Source organism: Struthio camelus, chromosome 16, assembly GCF_040807025.1.
Source record: "Struthio camelus isolate bStrCam1 chromosome 16, bStrCam1.hap1, whole genome shotgun sequence".
Classification (NCBI taxonomy): Eukaryota; Metazoa; Chordata; class Aves; order Struthioniformes; family Struthionidae; genus Struthio; species Struthio camelus.
The window spans coordinates 21,395,537-21,414,379 of NC_090957.1; the positions used below are offsets into that span (position 1 = coordinate 21,395,537).

The 18,843-nt window shown below is 34.4% G+C and overlaps 1 protein-coding gene across 4 annotated transcripts in view; it reads left to right on the forward strand.

Annotated features, from left to right (window-relative positions):
- The window catches only part of NLK (nemo like kinase), a 64,838-nt gene that overhangs the window by 38,010 nt on the left and 7,985 nt on the right, over positions 1–18,843 (forward strand). For all 4 annotated transcript variants that reach the window (XM_068909941.1, XM_068909940.1, XM_009690421.2 and 1 more), the window contains 4 exons: positions 962–1,017; positions 11,526–11,632; positions 13,346–13,431; positions 14,376–14,585. In XM_068909941.1, the coding sequence (XP_068766042.1) occupies positions 962–1,017; positions 11,526–11,632; positions 13,346–13,431; positions 14,376–14,585 (459 nt within the window). The remainder of the gene's footprint in view (positions 1–961; positions 1,018–11,525; positions 11,633–13,345; positions 13,432–14,375; positions 14,586–18,843) is intronic.

Below are 18,843 nucleotides of genomic sequence, written 5' to 3' on the forward strand. Positions count from 1 at the left end.
AGGACCTTATTTCATTGCTTTTTCTCCTTTTTCTAAATTCTTCTTTTTTATCTGCAGGTATCATATTCTAAAAAAAGATTTTATTTGTGGTTAAGAACTGGATTCAGAAAAACATTATTAGTGGGAGCACAAAAGAGACTGACTGCCTTGCAAACTAGTAACTAGATTGCAAAGAATTCTGCCCTTCCCAATCCTTGGGAATCAAATTCCAGGACAAGGTTTCTTTTGAGCTGATATCTTAAGCTGCTTCTCACCAGGGCCTTCATTATGGGAAAGATTTGAGCGAGGACGAAAATTAAATAAGCGGTTCTTAACTGCTTAAAGCAGTCAGAAGTGGAGAACTGATAACGATTGATGTGTGTGTCCATCTCCCAAATGTCATAAATATTCCTAGGACAGGATCTAAAGGACTACACCGAAGTGGTATTTTTTTCCTGTGAATGGATGTGAATTCTGTGCTGCTGCTTTTCTAGCTTTTTGCTCTGCGGAAAGAATTTAAGTGACTATCTGAGTTTCTCATTTGGAATGTGAACAGCTTTGGGGGGGGGTTTTTTGTTTGTTTGTTCTTGAAATTTCCATGTTGAAGTAGTATATCACAGAAGCATTAAAGATGAATGGCAGTACAAAATGTAAAGTCTTTTGCTTCTGAGTTTTTTTGTTAGAATCACTTATTTCAAATATTTATGATTAAATGTATTTATGTTTGAAATAAAACAATTTTATTAGATAGATAGACTTATGCTTTTAAGCCAGCACTTGAACATTTGGGAAAACTTTCTTGAATTAAAACTGAATGTGCAGAGCATCTGACTTCGTGGACTACTAAATGCTCATGTATGGTAGGATAGAAAGAACCAAGCTCTTTTTTAAAATAAAAAAAAAAAAATGCAGTCTGATTTTCTTTCTACAAGGGATTTGTCTTTGATTGGGGTATATCTTGATCTTGTATGGTGTTCCCTAGGTACTCTCTGCCCTCGACATACTCCAGCCTCCACACATTGACTATTTTGAAGAAATGTATCCTAAATATAAAATAGAGCATCTTAATTGAGGTAGGTGTGATTTTCATTAGCTTAGAAACTGTAAGTAGTTGGTGGAGTCTGTGTAAGAGAACTGGAAAAACTCTGAGCCTGTATCTGAACAGTTTTATTCACGGAAGTGAATCTGCACTTGCAAGAACTCTTAGTGTTAGCGTTGGAGGTGAATGGTGCAGGATGAATATGAAACTTTGAATACAGGAGAGCCAAAAAGTGCAGTGCATTGCAATGTTTACCAAAGGTACTCCTTTCCTATTGATGATTCCCCTAAAATATTTTTCTGGAAACGATTTCAACAATTTATATTCCTTTCAGTTATTAGTACCTTAAAATACTTTCTGATGCTTTTAGGGAGTGTTCCTGTTGCATAATTTGAAATCATGACTTTTCAGGGATGCTTCAGCAAATTCATTAGGTTGCAGCTTTTCTCGTTCAGCCTCTATGTTGATCAAGAAAATAGATTTCACAGTGATGTAAACATCACTTAATGTAGCACTGATAAAAAGGTACATGCTGTATATGGGTAAACGTATTAAAAAGTTGAATTCTGTACTACATAGCTGCATGTGAGAACATCATGTTTTGTGGGGTTTTTTTTTCCTTTTTCTATCTTTACTTGGGTTGTCTTGTATCTTGGGGTTGGGAATTTCTGCATTTATAAATGCTAAAAATTTAGGTAACTCATTCAGCTGAGTAGTGCTCATACTGATTCTAGCAGGAAGATGAGTTCTGTGGCTTAAAATAGATTGTATTAATACTCTGTTCCTTAAGTTTCTTTTCCTAGAAACTTATTCTGTAATGCTATGAGTACAGACTTTTATGGTACAGAAAGGCTGTCTGCCTAGATTAATCCCACTATCTGCTCTCTTTTTTATGCTATTATAAATATTTAACATGCTAACATCTACTTTTTGAGATGTTTTGAAAGTTGATCACTAGTTAGAGCTAACAAAAAATGAACTTGATATTAGCATTAAATGAGATTATTTGGTATATTTTCTAATATAGTTATGTAGAATAAAAGCTCTTCATTTAAATCCTGCCCATAACTCTCTTAAAATTATCTGCAGAGTTTTATAAACTGTTCAGATATTTTTGCATGCTGTTAGTAACAGAAAATCCTACGTAGACTTAAGTAAAAACGATATTTTAGAGAGTAGATAATAAACTATCCTAACACATTGACATTTCCATTACCAAATTAGTGTTTCAGGACAGGGATCTGCTATACAGCTGAGACCAGCTAATAGGCTTCTGTTTTCTATGAAAAACCACAAAAGCAAACACTGAAAATAAAACTATTGCTGAATTGTTGAAAGCAGACACTTGAATCATAGCATGTTCAGGTATGTGTCCTCACATTATGCAGTTGCCCCTTTTACAGTTTTGGTTCTATTATCTTTCCAGCTTATAATTTACAAGTAAAAACTTCCCCTGGCCAAAAAACAAAATTAATAACAAAATCTCTTTGTAGATCAGGCCAAGCATAATGAAATGTCTGTTACAACCTTATTTAAGACAGCCACCGATCAATTTTCATCCCAAAATACATATTTATACATGCAAGAGCACATAAAGTCTTTTGATTGAGGAGGTAGGTTTATTATCTAAATTTATACAAAAAAACCCTGTTTTTACACAACAGTAACTCAGACCTGAGTACTTTTTTCTGCTACCTGAATATATAATAGCAGTTATAATGAAAAAGATTAATGCACTGTCCCACAGATGTCCATCATGTGTTCTCCTAATTCTACAAGTGTCTTTATTATATTGATGTCAGTTTTCAGCAAAGCTGCCTGAAGTTTGAGTACATCAACTTGTTCTGATGGTTAGACTTTGGAAGGTTCTTTTTTTTTTAATTACTGATGGAACTTAGCTGTTTTTTTTTGCTTGACCCACTTTACAGAAAAATTTAATGGGCTGAAAATTGTCACTCTTTATTTTTAGATAAACTGAACTTTATGAAATATGGTTTGATCTACTTATAATACCTTGAATTGATTGCTGAAGAAAGTAAGTTTGTTATGAAGTCGGTGATTCTTATCCCAGTACAGGCTGATTTGCTGATTGACAGTCAAACAAATTTATTGGTTGAAAAGATTTAGTGAACTATATGATGCTTTTTCATGTGAACATTAGATAAAGCTCCCATAGCTTTCCTTTGATATTTCTTTTATGTGAATAGCAGCATCTGAGACAATCTTCATAAAGTGGATTTTGGTTATCTGCACTAGTTCAATGCCCTCATTTTATAATAAGTCCTATGAGTTATAAACCAGATCTAGGTTAAGGATTACGCCTTCTGTGTGATTGTACAATCAAGAATATTTAAATGGGATAGGCTTATTTTTATTAGCGTAGCTACTGCCAAATTCCTGTTTCCTTCGTGGTTAACTGATTTAAAGACGTTCTGACTAATATTCTATAAGCTTTTTTTTTTTTTATTTGAATTTCTTGAATATCGTATTGGATACAGGAAACTGTTTGCCCTCTGGTCTCCTCTCTCCTTTTTGTTGAAATAATTTCAGTATAGATGCAGTAGGTGTACTTACAATCCTTATATTCATTAGAAGAATGAATGAATAGGTGTTTCAATTTATATGTTCTTTTTTTAATTGTACGTGCCTCTACTTACTGTAATGTAAGTAGAACTTATTTCAGATTCTTTTGAAGAAAATCAGGTAGTTATAGTTCATATTTGTAGGACCTAGTTGTGAAAAGTTCTTATTTTGAAAGATTTGGCAGATCCACTAGTATAGTTCCTAAAGATATCATACTGGTATTCCATTTTTACAATAAAGAATGTTGATCAAACAGTGATAAAATTTTAAAGGCTATGAGTTGGCATTGCTTGATTTCCTTAATTCATTCTAAGGAGTTGGAGTGTCCTTTCTGAAAAAGTAAAATTTAGTAAAAGATGACTAAAATGATATGGATAATGCATTGTAAATAACTGAAACTCTACCAGTTCATCTAATGTTTCATAGGTACTAATAAGAATTGCACAGTGTATTTTGTAAAGAGAACTCATTACAACACTGACCGAAAACTTAGATGAGAAATGAAAAGACCTGTTAGGAAACTGGTGAATAGAAGAAGATTAATCTAATGAGAATTTATTTTAGAACATAAATTCTTTGCAAACTTTCAAATTGAGGTATAATTGGAATTTATTATAAAGTTTGGAATTGAGAGTCTTTGTGACCATTTAACATATTATATGGGAATAGATATTTTTACTGGTATCACCTAATTCAAAAATGAGTAGAAGATGGGACATATAGTGTTCCACATGTTTTGCATGTATTGTCTCAAGACAGACATTGGTAGTGTATTATAGATTTTTTTTCTGTTGCTGTATATATTATACATTAGTAGAAAATTAAAATGTGTGATTGATTTTGCACAATTCTCCCTAGTGGGCATTTTTAGGAAAAAATACACTTGGAATTTTCTGTAAAGTTACTTTGCATGTTTTTCTAAGCTAGAAGTGCTGCTAGATTTCTTAATTATCAATACACTTTTTCTCCCCAAGAACACATTTTAGTTCTTGTTCTGATTTTTTGCTTTTGCATAAAGCTCCAGGTCAGGAGTGCAAACTTCATGATATTCCTCTGTTTTACAACCTGTTGCCCCAGCCAAATGCTAAGCCCTGTTTACCAGCACCACCAGTATAGTTTTAAATACCGTTAGAATCTGGTTTTGGATGTTCAGAACACATCATTAAGCTGAAGGTCAAGGCATATCCCAGCAACCATCAACATTCAGAGCAGAAATACAGTCCCTGATATAGAAGCTTTGATGTTTTGGTTCTGTGATATGCCTATGTTCCGAGGTAGACAGACCTAGCTTTAAAGCATGTCAGTTGTAACTGTAAATAGTAGCTCACTGATTTATCTAGGGCATCTAAAAAGCACTTCACTGCACAGATCCATATCTGTTAATTCTTTATTGCACTAATGTATAGCAGTCTTTTTTTTCAGTGGCCATTTCAGTAGTCTAGATTTACACGATTTTCTTCAGTTGATTGTAACTGGAGAAATGCATCTTCTCTTTCTTAAGAACTATCTTAAGAACTATTTTTTATAGCAACTTTTGGAAAACTTTTTCTATTGAAGTAAGTATTAGAAGCAGCTGAAAAAGCCTAACGTGTCAGTCTTGCATACTGACTTGAAAAGATTTGGACACCATTAAAAGTAAAACTTGCAGCAACTCTTTCCCACTGATTTTGTTAAGAAGTGACAGAATTGTTTTCTGACATATTATGGAGCAAATTGGTCCTTTCATAGGATGGACGAGGGTTGACACAAACAAAGGAAGATCTGGTTCCTCTACCTAGTAAAAGAGACAATGATAAGACTGTTGAGGTGCTGAGAACAGCATGCTTAGGCTTCCTGTTCTTTCACAGTATCCTTAGAAAGGGTTTCTTTTTTTTTGTTTTAAGTAGATTTCTGAATTATCTTTGTGACAAGTTCTTCTGGGCCAACATACAGAAGAACTGAACAGGGACATCAAGGAATATGAGGTTTAGGACGTTCTGTAGAAGCCTATGGGTTGCCACTTTGCAGCTATGACTGCAGCAGTTTATATTCTGGGCGAATCAGGTACGGAGGAGAATTGCAGCTCACATTTGGGAATTGTTGTGAGCAGAATAGCATGATGTGCTTTCTACAGATAATGAATGCTTGGTGTTATTGTTGTCAAACCAGTAAACTGTATGAGAGTGAGTCCTAGATGACTGCTTGAGTGAACTGCCTACCAAAATGGCTCTATTCTCTCTATAGTATGATGGTCTTTTGCTTTGGGTTAAAAATTTGCTTTATTGAGCAGTGAAGTTGTAATTCCTTTATCACAATATTTGCAAAATCTAGTTGGATAATGTTACCTGGAACTGAAAATAGAATTCTTATAGTCTGTTTTATCTAAGTGCAAGTACATCCCCCAACCCAGAAATTTAGTGTCTTAAATTAGGCAAAAGTATAAATGGATGCCATATAAGCTTGTGCGGAAGGGGTTTTGTTGGTAAGAGGCCTGCTCTATAGCGTGACATTGGTTCACAGTCCCTTTTTACAGTGGAAGTATATCTAAAGGCCAGTTCAAAAGGCTATACAGCATTACTAGCTAACAGCTTGGAGTTGTTCAAAAAAATGAATAGACTGTCAATTCAAAACTGTCTGTTCCATGTAATTTTCATTTAGTAAGAGAACAAGCTACTTGTGGAATATGATATACTGTATCTAAGGATATTGATATTATGATGATTTTCCCTGATATGCATCGAGATGAAATTATTTCTATCTAGAAGACTGTGAACACAAGGAGAAATACCAGGAATGTTTTTAAGCTGAATATTATGTATTGTTAGCTGTTACCTTCAAAGTAGAATCTGCTAGCCATATGTGCCTGGCAGTGAATAATTCCGTAAAAATAGACGGAGATTTTCCCCCTACTTTAAACCTTTTATGGTTACTCAATAAACTATCTTAAATCCTAACTTAAGGATTGTGATCTGATTGTTGAACTAAATAAAATGACATTATGAAAGAAAGTTTTGAAATATTAACTTTGAATAGGAAGTCTTTATAGTATTTGTTGGCATTTGGTGTGTTGCGTCTCTTTAAATCTGTTTAAAAGCTATTTCTAGAATTAAGTTCTCAGTAGTGGTTAGTCATTCAAATATCCACAGGACTACTGCTCGTCAATTTGCACCATTTTTTTCCTACTCATAGAAGTATTTAATAATTTTATTGCATCTATCCATAAGCACTGTAAAACATCAAAACTGTGATCTGCAAGAACTGCCTCGTAGCACAAACATTTGACATATTTCCCATGTGAAGATCAAGTTCAGTTAATCTTGGGCCTAAATAATTAAATAACTAAGGGAATTTTGATATGGATGCTGAAGAAGTGTAATTTATTTTTGTATTCTGCAAACTGTGTCCTGTCATCCCTTTCTTCCCCGTACCTCCAGGGCATGATTCTTCAGTCACCATTCCACTCGTTAAGGAGATTTCCAACGAGTGTTTTTCACTCATACCAGAGAGCCTGTAAGTCTTACTATTGCTAACCACAGTATACAGCCAAGAATGTGTGTCAGAGCAAGGCTGGATGATCTTGCAGGTGTGATATGCCAGACCATATTTGTGTTTCCTAAAATAGTGGTTACAGAACATTCAAGCTTCATTTTGCAAATGCATAGATACAAATATTTGGATATGAATATTACTAATTTTATTGTTTGCAGTACGAATTATTAAGCTGCAGGTGATCAATAGCAATGCTACTCACTTGGAGCTGATTGATGACATGGTACTGTTGTGAAAGGCTGGGAACTCCAGCTCCTGCTGACTTTTGAGACTGAGCAGGAATGGGGATAGGGGAGCTGCTGCCTCCAGCTGAAATCTGTTGAAAGGCTGAGTTTTCTCTGTATTAGAAACTCGGCAAGAACTTGATGCCCTTACCTTACACAGAAGTATGATTCAGACTGAGTTGCAGTATTTTTATCCAGATATGAAAAAATGTCTATTTTTCTGCCTCTGAAACCCAGCCTCTCCAAACAGCTTCTGCTACTGCTTGTCGGTAGCCTTTGACATGTGCCATAGATTGCCATTTCTGCCTTGCATAACAGAGGTGATTCCACAGCAAATACACTTATTTATGTTAGTAATTTCACATATAAGAGAAAATGGCATCATATTTTAAACATAAACGTGAGTTTAGACAAGTACTAGATTCAGTAAATTTTTTGAATTTTCCTTAAACTACTCTTACGTGGACCTTTTACATATTTTTGGTGGGGGGGAGAAGCAGTTCATGATTTGAACATTTATATGAAACAAGGATGTTAGAGAAATATTTTTACCAGGAAGCTATTGTATCTGTAAAGAGTTAGAAGAGAATAGCGATGGCATAAAAAACTTATGGTATCATGCAAATGCTTGCTTCCCTTCCTCCTTTAGAATCCTGCTAGCCCATCTACCACAGAACTTGTCCACAAAATGCTGGCCTCTTCCCAGAAAAAAATGTCTGTAGAGCTGAGTTATGAAGGATGCAGAGGCATAATTAAGAATGGTCTGATTCATTGTAAGAATAAAGTATGCTTTGTGATGGAGTATTCCTTTTTTTCGAATTTGCTTGTCACTTTGTAAAATTTACCAATTCAGCAGGTCTCCCAGTCAACAAGAGCAAGTGAGGTTCTATTGTGCTGTGCATTTGCCTTGATAATTACTCTGAAGCAAATTGGTACATTTGTAGTTCTAATTTTATACAGCTACTTAACTAATTAGTGCTGTCAGCAGCAATTTTTATCTGGTAGTAATGTTCAGTGTAGCTACATATTACAGCTCCAGTGACCACCTCATGGCCAGCATGTTTTACGTATCAATTTAAAAAAGAAAAATGCAGATACTTATTTGAATAGTTGGTTGAAATCCCATAAGTTTAGATTAGTCTCTTTTGGTTGGTTGGTTGGCTGAGGGTTTTTGGGTTTGGTTTGGTTTTTTGTTAAACACTTATTGTACTGGCCAGAGTAAAGTCATTGACCCACTTGTGCACCAGCTGTTTAAGAAACTGCCACATTTGTAAAAGGCAGGAGCATCAAGCAAGTGCTGCTTTCACTCTTGTTTAGAGACCCTCATTAAATTATCTAGAGACAATAATCAGATAGCTGCTGTTCAAGTTAATGGCACCTCTGAGCCCCTGTCAAGAGAGCTTTATTTAATGCGCAACAGACCTGGAGTGGTGCAGGTGCCATTTCAGGCCCTCATTTAATTTAAGCTGCTTTAGTTGGCATGGCAACTAGTTGAGACATCTGGGAGACATTATGCTAGGGATTGAGATTTAGGAGGATTTGTGGCGTAGCAAAACAGAAATCTTATAATAAAGTGCAGCGCATTGCTTTGGGATTTTTGAATATTTTACATTAAAAATGAAATTTAAAGATAAGTTGCCATAAGGTAAAAAACAAATTTAAAAAGACTAGCATAAATATTTAAGAAGGTCTTTGTGAAAGGAAAAGAAAAATTAGAAGACTAAAATTTATGAAGCTACAGGGTTGTTTTTTTTTTTTTTTCTTTATGAAGAAATGTTCATATCCTTTATGGATACAATTCTGAATTGGGTTTTTTTAAGTCAAAAATTGGCAGTGTTTAATTTATAAAATGATTTTTTGCATGGTGAGCCCAGTGCAGATGAACAATGTGGCTGAATTTTTTAAGAACAGGTTTGGTTTGTAGAGCAACAGATGGAAGAAGAATGTTCATTCGGGTAGGGAAGAAAGATGTAAGGTTTCTCTAGGTCATTATACATGCAACTTGACCTGTGCTGATCAATTATTAGTTGATAGTGGTAAGAACAAGTAGCTTCTGCTGAAGCTGGCTTGCTACCATGTTACTAAGAGATAAATATCTTAACTGAGGTCAGGATTTGCTATAATATTTCAGACTTTGTATGTAACAGAGCCGGTTATAAAATGCATTGAAGCAGCTGATAGACTCCTTCAGGATAATGATGAGATTTTAAAAAGAGAACCAAACCCTCACTGTTGACCTAATTAGCTTCCCATTGGCTTCAGAGAGAAGGTAAAAATGGAGTACTCTTGAAAATACCATCACAACTTAGATGAGTTCATGAAGTTACCAGAGCTTGTTCACGGTAAATATGGAGCGCAAGTAAAACAGAAGCACATAACTTTCTCATATAAAACAAAATCCTGGTTCTTTCTGTGGAGTAACAGGCAAACTTGTATGCACTTCAGCGTTTATGTAGCACCTAGTCTGAGGAGGATGCTGAGCTGTTACTGATTCTTACAGATGATCAGTTTGTATATTTGGAAGGCTAGGAGAGCTAACTGCTACTTTACCTTGAACTGTGAATGGATGCGGTATACCAAGGAGGACACTAGATTGGGACCCAGGAGACAGAGTTTTATTTCCAACTCTGTCCTTGACCGTTTGTATGATGTTGACAGGGTTGCACCACCTCTCTATCTCAATTTTGTCTCAATTTTAAACATTGCAGGGCTTGATGTGTCTCAATGTTTAATGCCTAATTCAGGAATCTCAGTGGGATGTTTAAGGCATTGCTATAAAGTAAAAGTTCAATTAACGTACTACCAGTGTTTTGCCCTCTCCAGCCAGGAGTGCTATAAACACAGCAAATCAGAAATTTCTTTTCCCTTTCAAATAGGACTGCTAACAAGTAGCTTTGTAAGCATGTAGTATTTCTTAACTCTCTTATCGAGTTTGTTTGACTTTAAAAGTTTTAAAAGTTTGGTTTTTAAAGCGTTTGCAAAGTTCTCAACATTGTAAGTTCAACCCTTATTGAAAGTCAAGATGTTATGATTTTGCTTCAAACTCCGTTCTGAACAGTAGGTTGAAAATCAAAACTTATTTAGCAATGTTGTTCATGAATGAAATAGAATACAGCACAGCTTCTCTACAACTCTGTAGGCTCTTCATTGCGAAGAGCAGTAAAAACAGCTCCTCACTGAACCGAGCTGTACAACTCAAAGGCAGCGTGTCTGTAGTATCCTAAATATTTTAATGATTTTTTTGCAAGTGTTTTGTTATTGCAACGTATTCAGGGAATTGAAATCACGATACTGACTTTGTGGGTTAAGGTATGCTTCTTGTTTCAAAAATGGAGAAATATGGAAAACTCATTACATTGTTAGTATTTTTAGTGCTTCCTAAATAAGCTCAATACCTTTCTTAACCTACACCTTATTTCAGTATAAGCCAGAGCGTATACAACTTTTCGCATCTTCAACTGTTTGTGTAAATTATCAGTGAGCATGACTCTTGCTGTGTTCCACATGTGTGTTTGTACATCAAATAGTGGGTTTTAGTAGTTTTTTTTCCCCTGCAGATAGGAGGGTTTTTTTTCTTCACCTATTATAACTCAGAAGAGGTTTTATGACCAGGATTTGTATGTGTGTGCGCTTGATGCTTGAAAAGGTAAAAGAATGGGTACCGGGGTAGGTTTAGGGAGGTATATGTATTTATAAGATTCTGCATCACTGGTCACGTAGCAACCTGTGAGATTTTCACTGGTGTTGCAGTTGCCAGTTTTTCTGGTTAAAACATGTTCATATATGTCCACTCTGAAAACGCTACGTGAGTTGCCTGTAATTTGCGGCTTTCAGTTCTTATGGGAGAAAAAATCTAAAGATTTCAAAATATCATTAATTATATTAAGTATTTCATTTTCTTTTCTGAGTTTTAATTTGACTTTGGAATAACTTTGTAACAAATACATTAATGCAAATGCTACTTTATTGAGTAATTTGTTTTCTTTCACAACCCAGTTTTTATTTTCATTCTTGTAAGAGTCTAGAAACTTGACCTGTTTTGTGAAGAAGCTTTATTCTTTGTTACTCTATACCTCTGACTTGTAAGAGCTCAAATTCCTATGAGCTAGCATAAATGTTACAAGAGATTATATGATGGACTTTCTGCTTTTGCCTTAACTAATAAATTGAAGATATGTTGTCACTGAATTGATGCAGAGTGACCTCCATAAGATTATCGTCTCTCCTCAGCCACTCAGCTCGGATCATGTCAAAGTTTTTCTTTACCAGATTTTAAGAGGTAATTTTTTTCTTTTAATGTTAATGAAAATTATGCTATATTTTTCTCTCTTTCTCAATGTTTATTCTGAAGACATCCTCACCTTGAATAAGTTTCCTGTGGAAACTTAATCTTTTGTTTAATGTTATGAATGAATAGAAAGCATTAATTATTCTTAAGTGTATAGCAGCCCTGCTGCCTTCCATCGTAGTACATGGATAAAGATGGCAATACTTAACACTGTAGCTGCAGAGGCTTTTTTTTTTAAAGGCCTGCTGGATTCTGGAAGTTAGGGAGGGGATGTGTGTATTTTAACAGTCCTCTGATGTATGTGGAATCAAGGTATGGAAAGGATACCTAGATTGAGCCAAATTGATAATTTTTTTTTTGGTCCACGTGGAAACCATTTTATCCAAGCAATGAGCTAGGTTATTGTGCTTGACTTTTGAATGTCTGGTCATTGTTAGTCCAGTTGATTTCTATTAGTTTTACTTGAGATTTTCATTGGAATAAGCTGCAAATAAACAGTCAATATTATCTGGTAGTAAATAAATGCTAGATTACATTTAAAGAGCAAAGCAAAGAAATCTAAAATCCAGAATTAGTATTGGTTACTGCTAGTACCTGTTGTGCTACAGAAAAGATTTATGCACACGGTATTTATGCCTCTGTGATTATTGAGTTTATGATGGTTGAGGGAGCACTCAAAACTCTTAATTTCTATCAAATTGGCAATATAAAGCTGTCAGTTGACGTTTGTTCAAGAGTTATGTCAATTTTTGCTTGCATTCCATTTGCCCAGGCACTTGACCTGAGATCTGAGTGTTGCCCATCTTAATGATATTATTTATTTTCTTTATGCAATTCTATTTGAAGTATGGTCATTTTTCCATTTTCCATGCTTTGTCTATTACTGTAATTCATGAGCATAAACAACTTCCTGTTGGTATACTTCTTCTTTTTTAGTTAGGTGCTTCTATATCACTTTCATTTAAAAAAAAAAAAAAAAAATCAGAATTTTGTCTTCAGGAACTACAGAAGCACACAGGAAGCATTGGTTATATCTTTCTTTCTTAACCATGTAAAATTTAGAAACATCTCTAATCGCTGCGATCAGATGTCCTGAGTTCCTTAGTTCTAGCTTTGAATTTTACACCAGTAAAATTAAGAAAAGAGCTTAGGCTTTACTATAACTTGGGCCTATATTCTTTTAGCCCCTTTTTTAAACCTGCTGCTCGATCATGATTTAAAAAAAAAAAAAGGGAGGAGGAGGTGAAATATGCAAACTAGGTTTGATTTTAATCTGAGTTTACTCATCTCTTAAGAACAATTTTTAACTAGGAAATTTTTAAGTCAAATTTTAGTGCCGTAGAAGTTAACATTGTTACTGGGAAAGACAGAGAGCAGCAGGAGCTATATGTTGGTATTGCAGCATCATGATTACCTGAGCATCCTTGGCCTAACCAGGGAGCAAAATATGCGTTTCTTTTTATGTGTGTGTGTATATATATATATATTTATATATGTCTCTGTGTGTGTATATGTATGTCTAGTCTGTATACTCCAAAAATTTTATGCTAGAGACTTGAAATTAGAATTGTTTAAAAATGAGCAAATGGGGAAGTCTTTGCTGACCCAGAATTTCAAGACCTTCCAGGAAAATGTTGTCAGCCTTAAACTTTTTTTTAAGCAGGGGGGGAAAAGTATTTATTTTAATTTCATTTAATATTTCAGGTCTGAAATATCTACATTCTGCTGGCATTTTACATCGAGACATTAAACCAGGGAACCTACTTGTGAACAGCAACTGTGTTCTTAAGGTGCTACTTAAATTTATTGAAAATGTACATATGTATATGCTGTTCATTATAAATCAGATGTTACTTTATTTTTTAAACAAAAACATTTAATATGATTTTTTCCTATAAAGTCATTTTAAAATAAAGCATGCCACAGATTCTTTCAAAATTATAAATGAAACAAGCATCTTTCTCTTCCCTCTTCTTCCTACCTCTCCCCAAATCTATGGAAACAAGATACAAGTTTTTTTTTCTGTGTGACCTGAGTGAGAACTGTTGTGCCCTCAGCAGTTTGGAAAGGCAGGCAGTTTCTTGAGGTACTGCAGTGTTAGTCTTCAGTGTGCTAGTCAATGTAAAGGCAATGTAAAATGTTCAAGACTTTTCCGTTAATTTCTTAGGCATTTGAAATTTTCGAGGGCTTAGACCTATTGTGTAGTAATCCCAGTTATTAATAAATTAAGCTTTGTTTACACCAATTTGCTAAACATTCTAATTCCGAAAATTTTGGCCTATGTCTTCTTAAGCCTTGTGGTTTAAGAAAAAAAAATACGCACAAATCTATAATGACAGAAGGCTGAATCTTTCTGTAACTTTTTGAGACCCATTATGAGCAAATGAAATGTGGCTCGGGATGAAACAGTCTGAACCTAGAGGTTGTCAATATATATATGTTTTTATTACAAATTTGTTTAGGAATTTAAAATCTTTTTGGTTATTAATACTGTAATGGCAGCTGAATATGCTGTGATTTCAAATAAAATTGTAGAAATTTTAAGTGGATGTGGAATAAAATAGCATAACTTCTTCCTTTTCCCCTTTCCCTTTGCTTATGCGGTTACAGCAGATTAACTGCTTCATTTAAATGCTGGTTTGGAATTTCCTGCTTTGTTACCAAAAGGTTACCTATTTGAAATGTATTAAGTGTTTTGGTTATTTTAATTTTTTTATTTACCTTCTCAATTTAGATTTGTGATTTTGGATTGGCCAGGGTGGAAGAACTAGATGAATCTCGTCATATGACTCAGGAAGTTGTCACTCAGTATTATCGAGCTCCGGAAATCCTGATGGGCAGCCGTCACTACAGCAATGCTATTGACATCTGGTCTGTAGGCTGTATCTTTGCAGAATTACTTGGGCGAAGAATATTGTTTCAGGCACAGAGTCCCATTCAGCAGGTATAATTAAATTTCCCTTTAAAAGTCATTTGTTGCATAGTTTCATGAAGTCAGTTATACGTGTTGAATCTCAAACTTGCTTTTGTTTTGCTTGGTTTACACACTGGCAAAAACAAGCTGTTTTGAAACACTGAAATAATTGTTTCCAAACAGTATTAAAGGTAGTGGTTATTAAAATTCGGATCTGAAATGTGTATTTTTTTGTAATCCCTCATAATGCATTGCAGTAGCAAAGTCTACTATAGCATTTTATTGAGATAAGGTGAGGGTGATGTTACAAGCTTGTTCTCAGTTATAAGTAATGTGAGAAAGTAGTTAAGTGTCTATCAATATATGACTGGAGATACAATATTGACCCTTGAACTACTTAAAACGTCATTTGGTAGTACTGGTCAGACTACTTCATTTTAGCAATGTTTGAGTACATAAGAAAATATTCAATATTTTTGTATATTGTGTAGTTATTGCCAGGTATAAAAACATCAAATAGACCAGAATATATCATCACCGTTAAACTGACATAATATACATATATCTCTGATAGACTTGAAGTAGTTTTTGCAGTGAGTTCCAAAATGACATCTGCAGTAACGTATTAGGGAAGGATGCATTTATCTAAGAGATGGAACAAGATGCACTGTCATAAAAATGCTTATTTTCTTGAATCTTTGTAGTATTAATTCATTTACAGATTAGAAATTATGTAGTGGTAAAATTGTGAGACTATTGCATTGACTGGCAAGAAATAAAACGCATTCCAAATTTTCGTTAAAGGTGACATTCCAATCATTCCAAACTCTATACTTTTCTTGTCTGTTTTTGCACATAGTATTTTCATGGATTTGGGAGACATTATTTACTTTAGAATGCTATTTTAAACATTCATATATTTAAAATGTTGTTGTGGGGGTGTGGGGTTATTGTGTGTGTATGTGTATATATTTCTATACACATACACTTTTTTTTTTCAATGCTATGTCCTGTCTAGTGGTACCTATCCTGTCACCACAGTAGTATTTCCATGGGAAGGACATACTAATCACTCTAGAGAGCACTGGTATGTTATAGGATCACAAAATATGTCTTTATTTTACCCTTGTGAAGAGACTGCAGAGGAGAAAAGCAGTTAATGCAATCATAACAACGAGCTAAATTTGACAGCTATTGCATTCTAGTCTGAAAAGTATTTATGATCCCCTTTGCTCTAATCTTTGATCTTTCATTGCATTCCAATAAGCTATACACATATGTGGTTTTAATAGTCTTGGCCGTCTTACTTGAAATTTAAAGTGCAAAGACATTCGTCAGATAACTGGAGTAGCATTACGTATTTTTGTATGATGTTCACTTCATGTGACTCTTCAACTGAATAAAGTTACATAACTGTTGAGGGTTCCTGGATCTCTTATAATCTGTATGCAGAAGAATGGTGTTAGTAGTAATCGCTATATATACTTTAATTATCTTTTGGGAAATTCAGTATTCTTCAAAGGTGAATAGTGTCTGTATAAGTGCTTTGGGCTAGACAGTATTACAGTCTATTCCTCGTACCTGTGCTGAGCCTCTCACTGTAGACTGTGTGCTAGAGATGATTCTGCCATTCACCCAGTGGAGTTAACTAGGCCAGCAAAAACTCTCTGACGTGGGTATAGCCATCCTCACACTGAAGTTTTCCTGGAAGGAGTAAGGGAAGAGATTGTTTTAAAACAAACTGTACTGGAACTTTTAACTTAAATGCGTGATAAGGAAAGATAATAAAACTTTGCATTATAAAACAGTTTGGAAATGGTGACTTTGATATTTTAAACTTTGGTAAGTAGCATGTAGAAAGCAGTGAAGATACCTAAGTTGGCTACTGAAGTTACCTTAGCTACCTTTTGGTAAGGATTTTATGGAATCTGTTACAAAAAGAAATTATATAATCAGAAACACTTTCAAATACAGTATTTCCTGATGTCTCTGATTTTTGTTTTTTATCAATACTATTTAGAATAGGTAGCATTTTTGCATATTATCTATTTTTATTTAAAAATACATCTTTAAAGGTGCAAATACAAGTTAATTTTAGATATACTTCCAGAAATATTTAATTGAGTCTAATTTTGTCTTTTAGTGCATCTGTGGTGTAGGATGGGTGACCTTTCACTTGTTGACTGTGGGAGCAAATGTCTTTCTCTGTTCACTTTAAAGAATAGTCTATATAACTGTTAGGTAAAAGGCAGGTGGTAGTACCATGCTAAATTTTAACCACCTTCCTAGGTTCGGCAGTTCCTCTAGTCTGTATCCTATTTTTCTGATTATTATTTAATCCTCCTTAAGATAACAATTCATATGCCTGAGACAATCAGCAAAATCCATTCAGAAGGATCAGTGTGCCAGGAGGGAAGGAGAATCCGGCAAATACTGCCAGCCTAGGGGTAGCTGTTTCTCATGAGGTGTAGCAAGTATATGAGGTTGCATTTCTGGTGAAATTTTGTAGCCTGTGTTTGATATGTCAGCACAGATGCATGCACAGAGAAAATAACCAACACAAATACCACTTGTAGCTCTGGTATGAGTGTTTTGTAGGTACCTCCATTGCAGAGGGCAGATAAAGACCATGAACTCATTTGAAATCTGTTCCTAAAAGATCATTGGATTTTTAATCTGTTTGTAACTTTTGTGGATGCAAATCAAGGGCACAGAAAAGAACATCTGATATATGTCCATATTCTGAAAAATTTTATGTGGTTGAAAGAGGAAAATTATAAATATCAAAATTTGGGAAATAATAAGTAGTTCTTGGAGCAACTGTTTGTAAACTGCAGTGTACTGTTGAAAATGGTAGGGTTGCCTCAGTATGAACTGAGGACGCGAACTATCATTTGAGCATTAGAATTGCTACTGGTTGGTTTTGCTTCTCCTCCTTGTTAGCGTAAATACATATTTTACAGATGCAAAAGCCTTAAGGTTTAGGATATTTTTTTCCTGTCTAGTTTTCCATCTGCTTACAAGTGCAAGTGTTTTGCTGACACTCTTCTATGAAGTATCCATAGTCATGGCCCACGTGTTAGCAGGGTAAATGAGAGGACGTAACCTCAAAGTTATGAAGTTGCATGTACATTGAGGAACCTTTCAGACTGGTATTTCTGCTGAAGAGTGGGAAAAGAGGAAGAGAACATGCCAATTGAAGAGTAAAATGGTTTGATGTGTAAACAGTAATCACCTTTCACTATTTTATACCAACAGTCGAAGTGAGTGATTTTCATGCATTCAGGTCTGCGTGCTGATGACAATAGATGCGCTCTCGGAGGAAAGCTATGTGATTGCTCATTAGCTCAAGTGGATAGTGGTCAGGGGGGAACGCTTGGAACTTGGGTGCTGATCTCACCACTGCCTCTGTAGATTTATTTTTTAATTTTGTTTGACTTCTCGAGGATATGTTTTGTTTTGTTTTAATTGACTGTAGGAGTATATATGCACACATGCTTGTAGAAATGAAGTAAGAGCTTATGTGTTGCTTTACAAAACTAAAAATATGGACAAAATGTAATTTCATTTAAAGTTGATACAAGTTTTAACCACAGCATCATTTTTGCTCTTTTTTAGGTAACTTTCATATTCCTCACCAGCATCGCTTCTTTTCCTTTCTTTGGTGCTGAATATATATATATATATATATATATATATATATATTTTTTTTTTTTTTTCACATCCATTCTGAATTGTCATTTCAATACCTTGGCATTATTTCTTCATGTCAGCCATATTACAAATGAGGTTAATTATCATTCTAATTATATCTGTATGATTTACAAAGGTGACATGCATTGAACACACACAACTTAAATACTTAATGATGTACATTTAATTAATTTAATTTGGAAAAAAAAATTGGAAAATCCTCCTAATGATGCTTGCTTTTTTTTTTTAATTTCATTTCTATAAAATGGTTAAAGTGTCTCGTACTCCCGCTCAAATTAATATCTCAAACTTTGCTATTGGAATTTTAATTATGTTTGTACTGTAGTTCTGTGATTTTTTTTTTTATCCTTTTACAGTTTTATTTCTGCTGATGGCAAAACATTTTATGTAAAATAGTAGTTGACCTGCTTTGGGGATCATTTTGTGTGATATATTGGGATGCAATGCTGACATGCAGTTGAGAATTTTTAGTTTTTAGAATGAATAACACAATGGTACTTAAGAATTTTTGTAATGATGTAAAATCTACTTTTAAAATTGCAACAGATCATTTTATTAAACCAGTAAAGAAAAA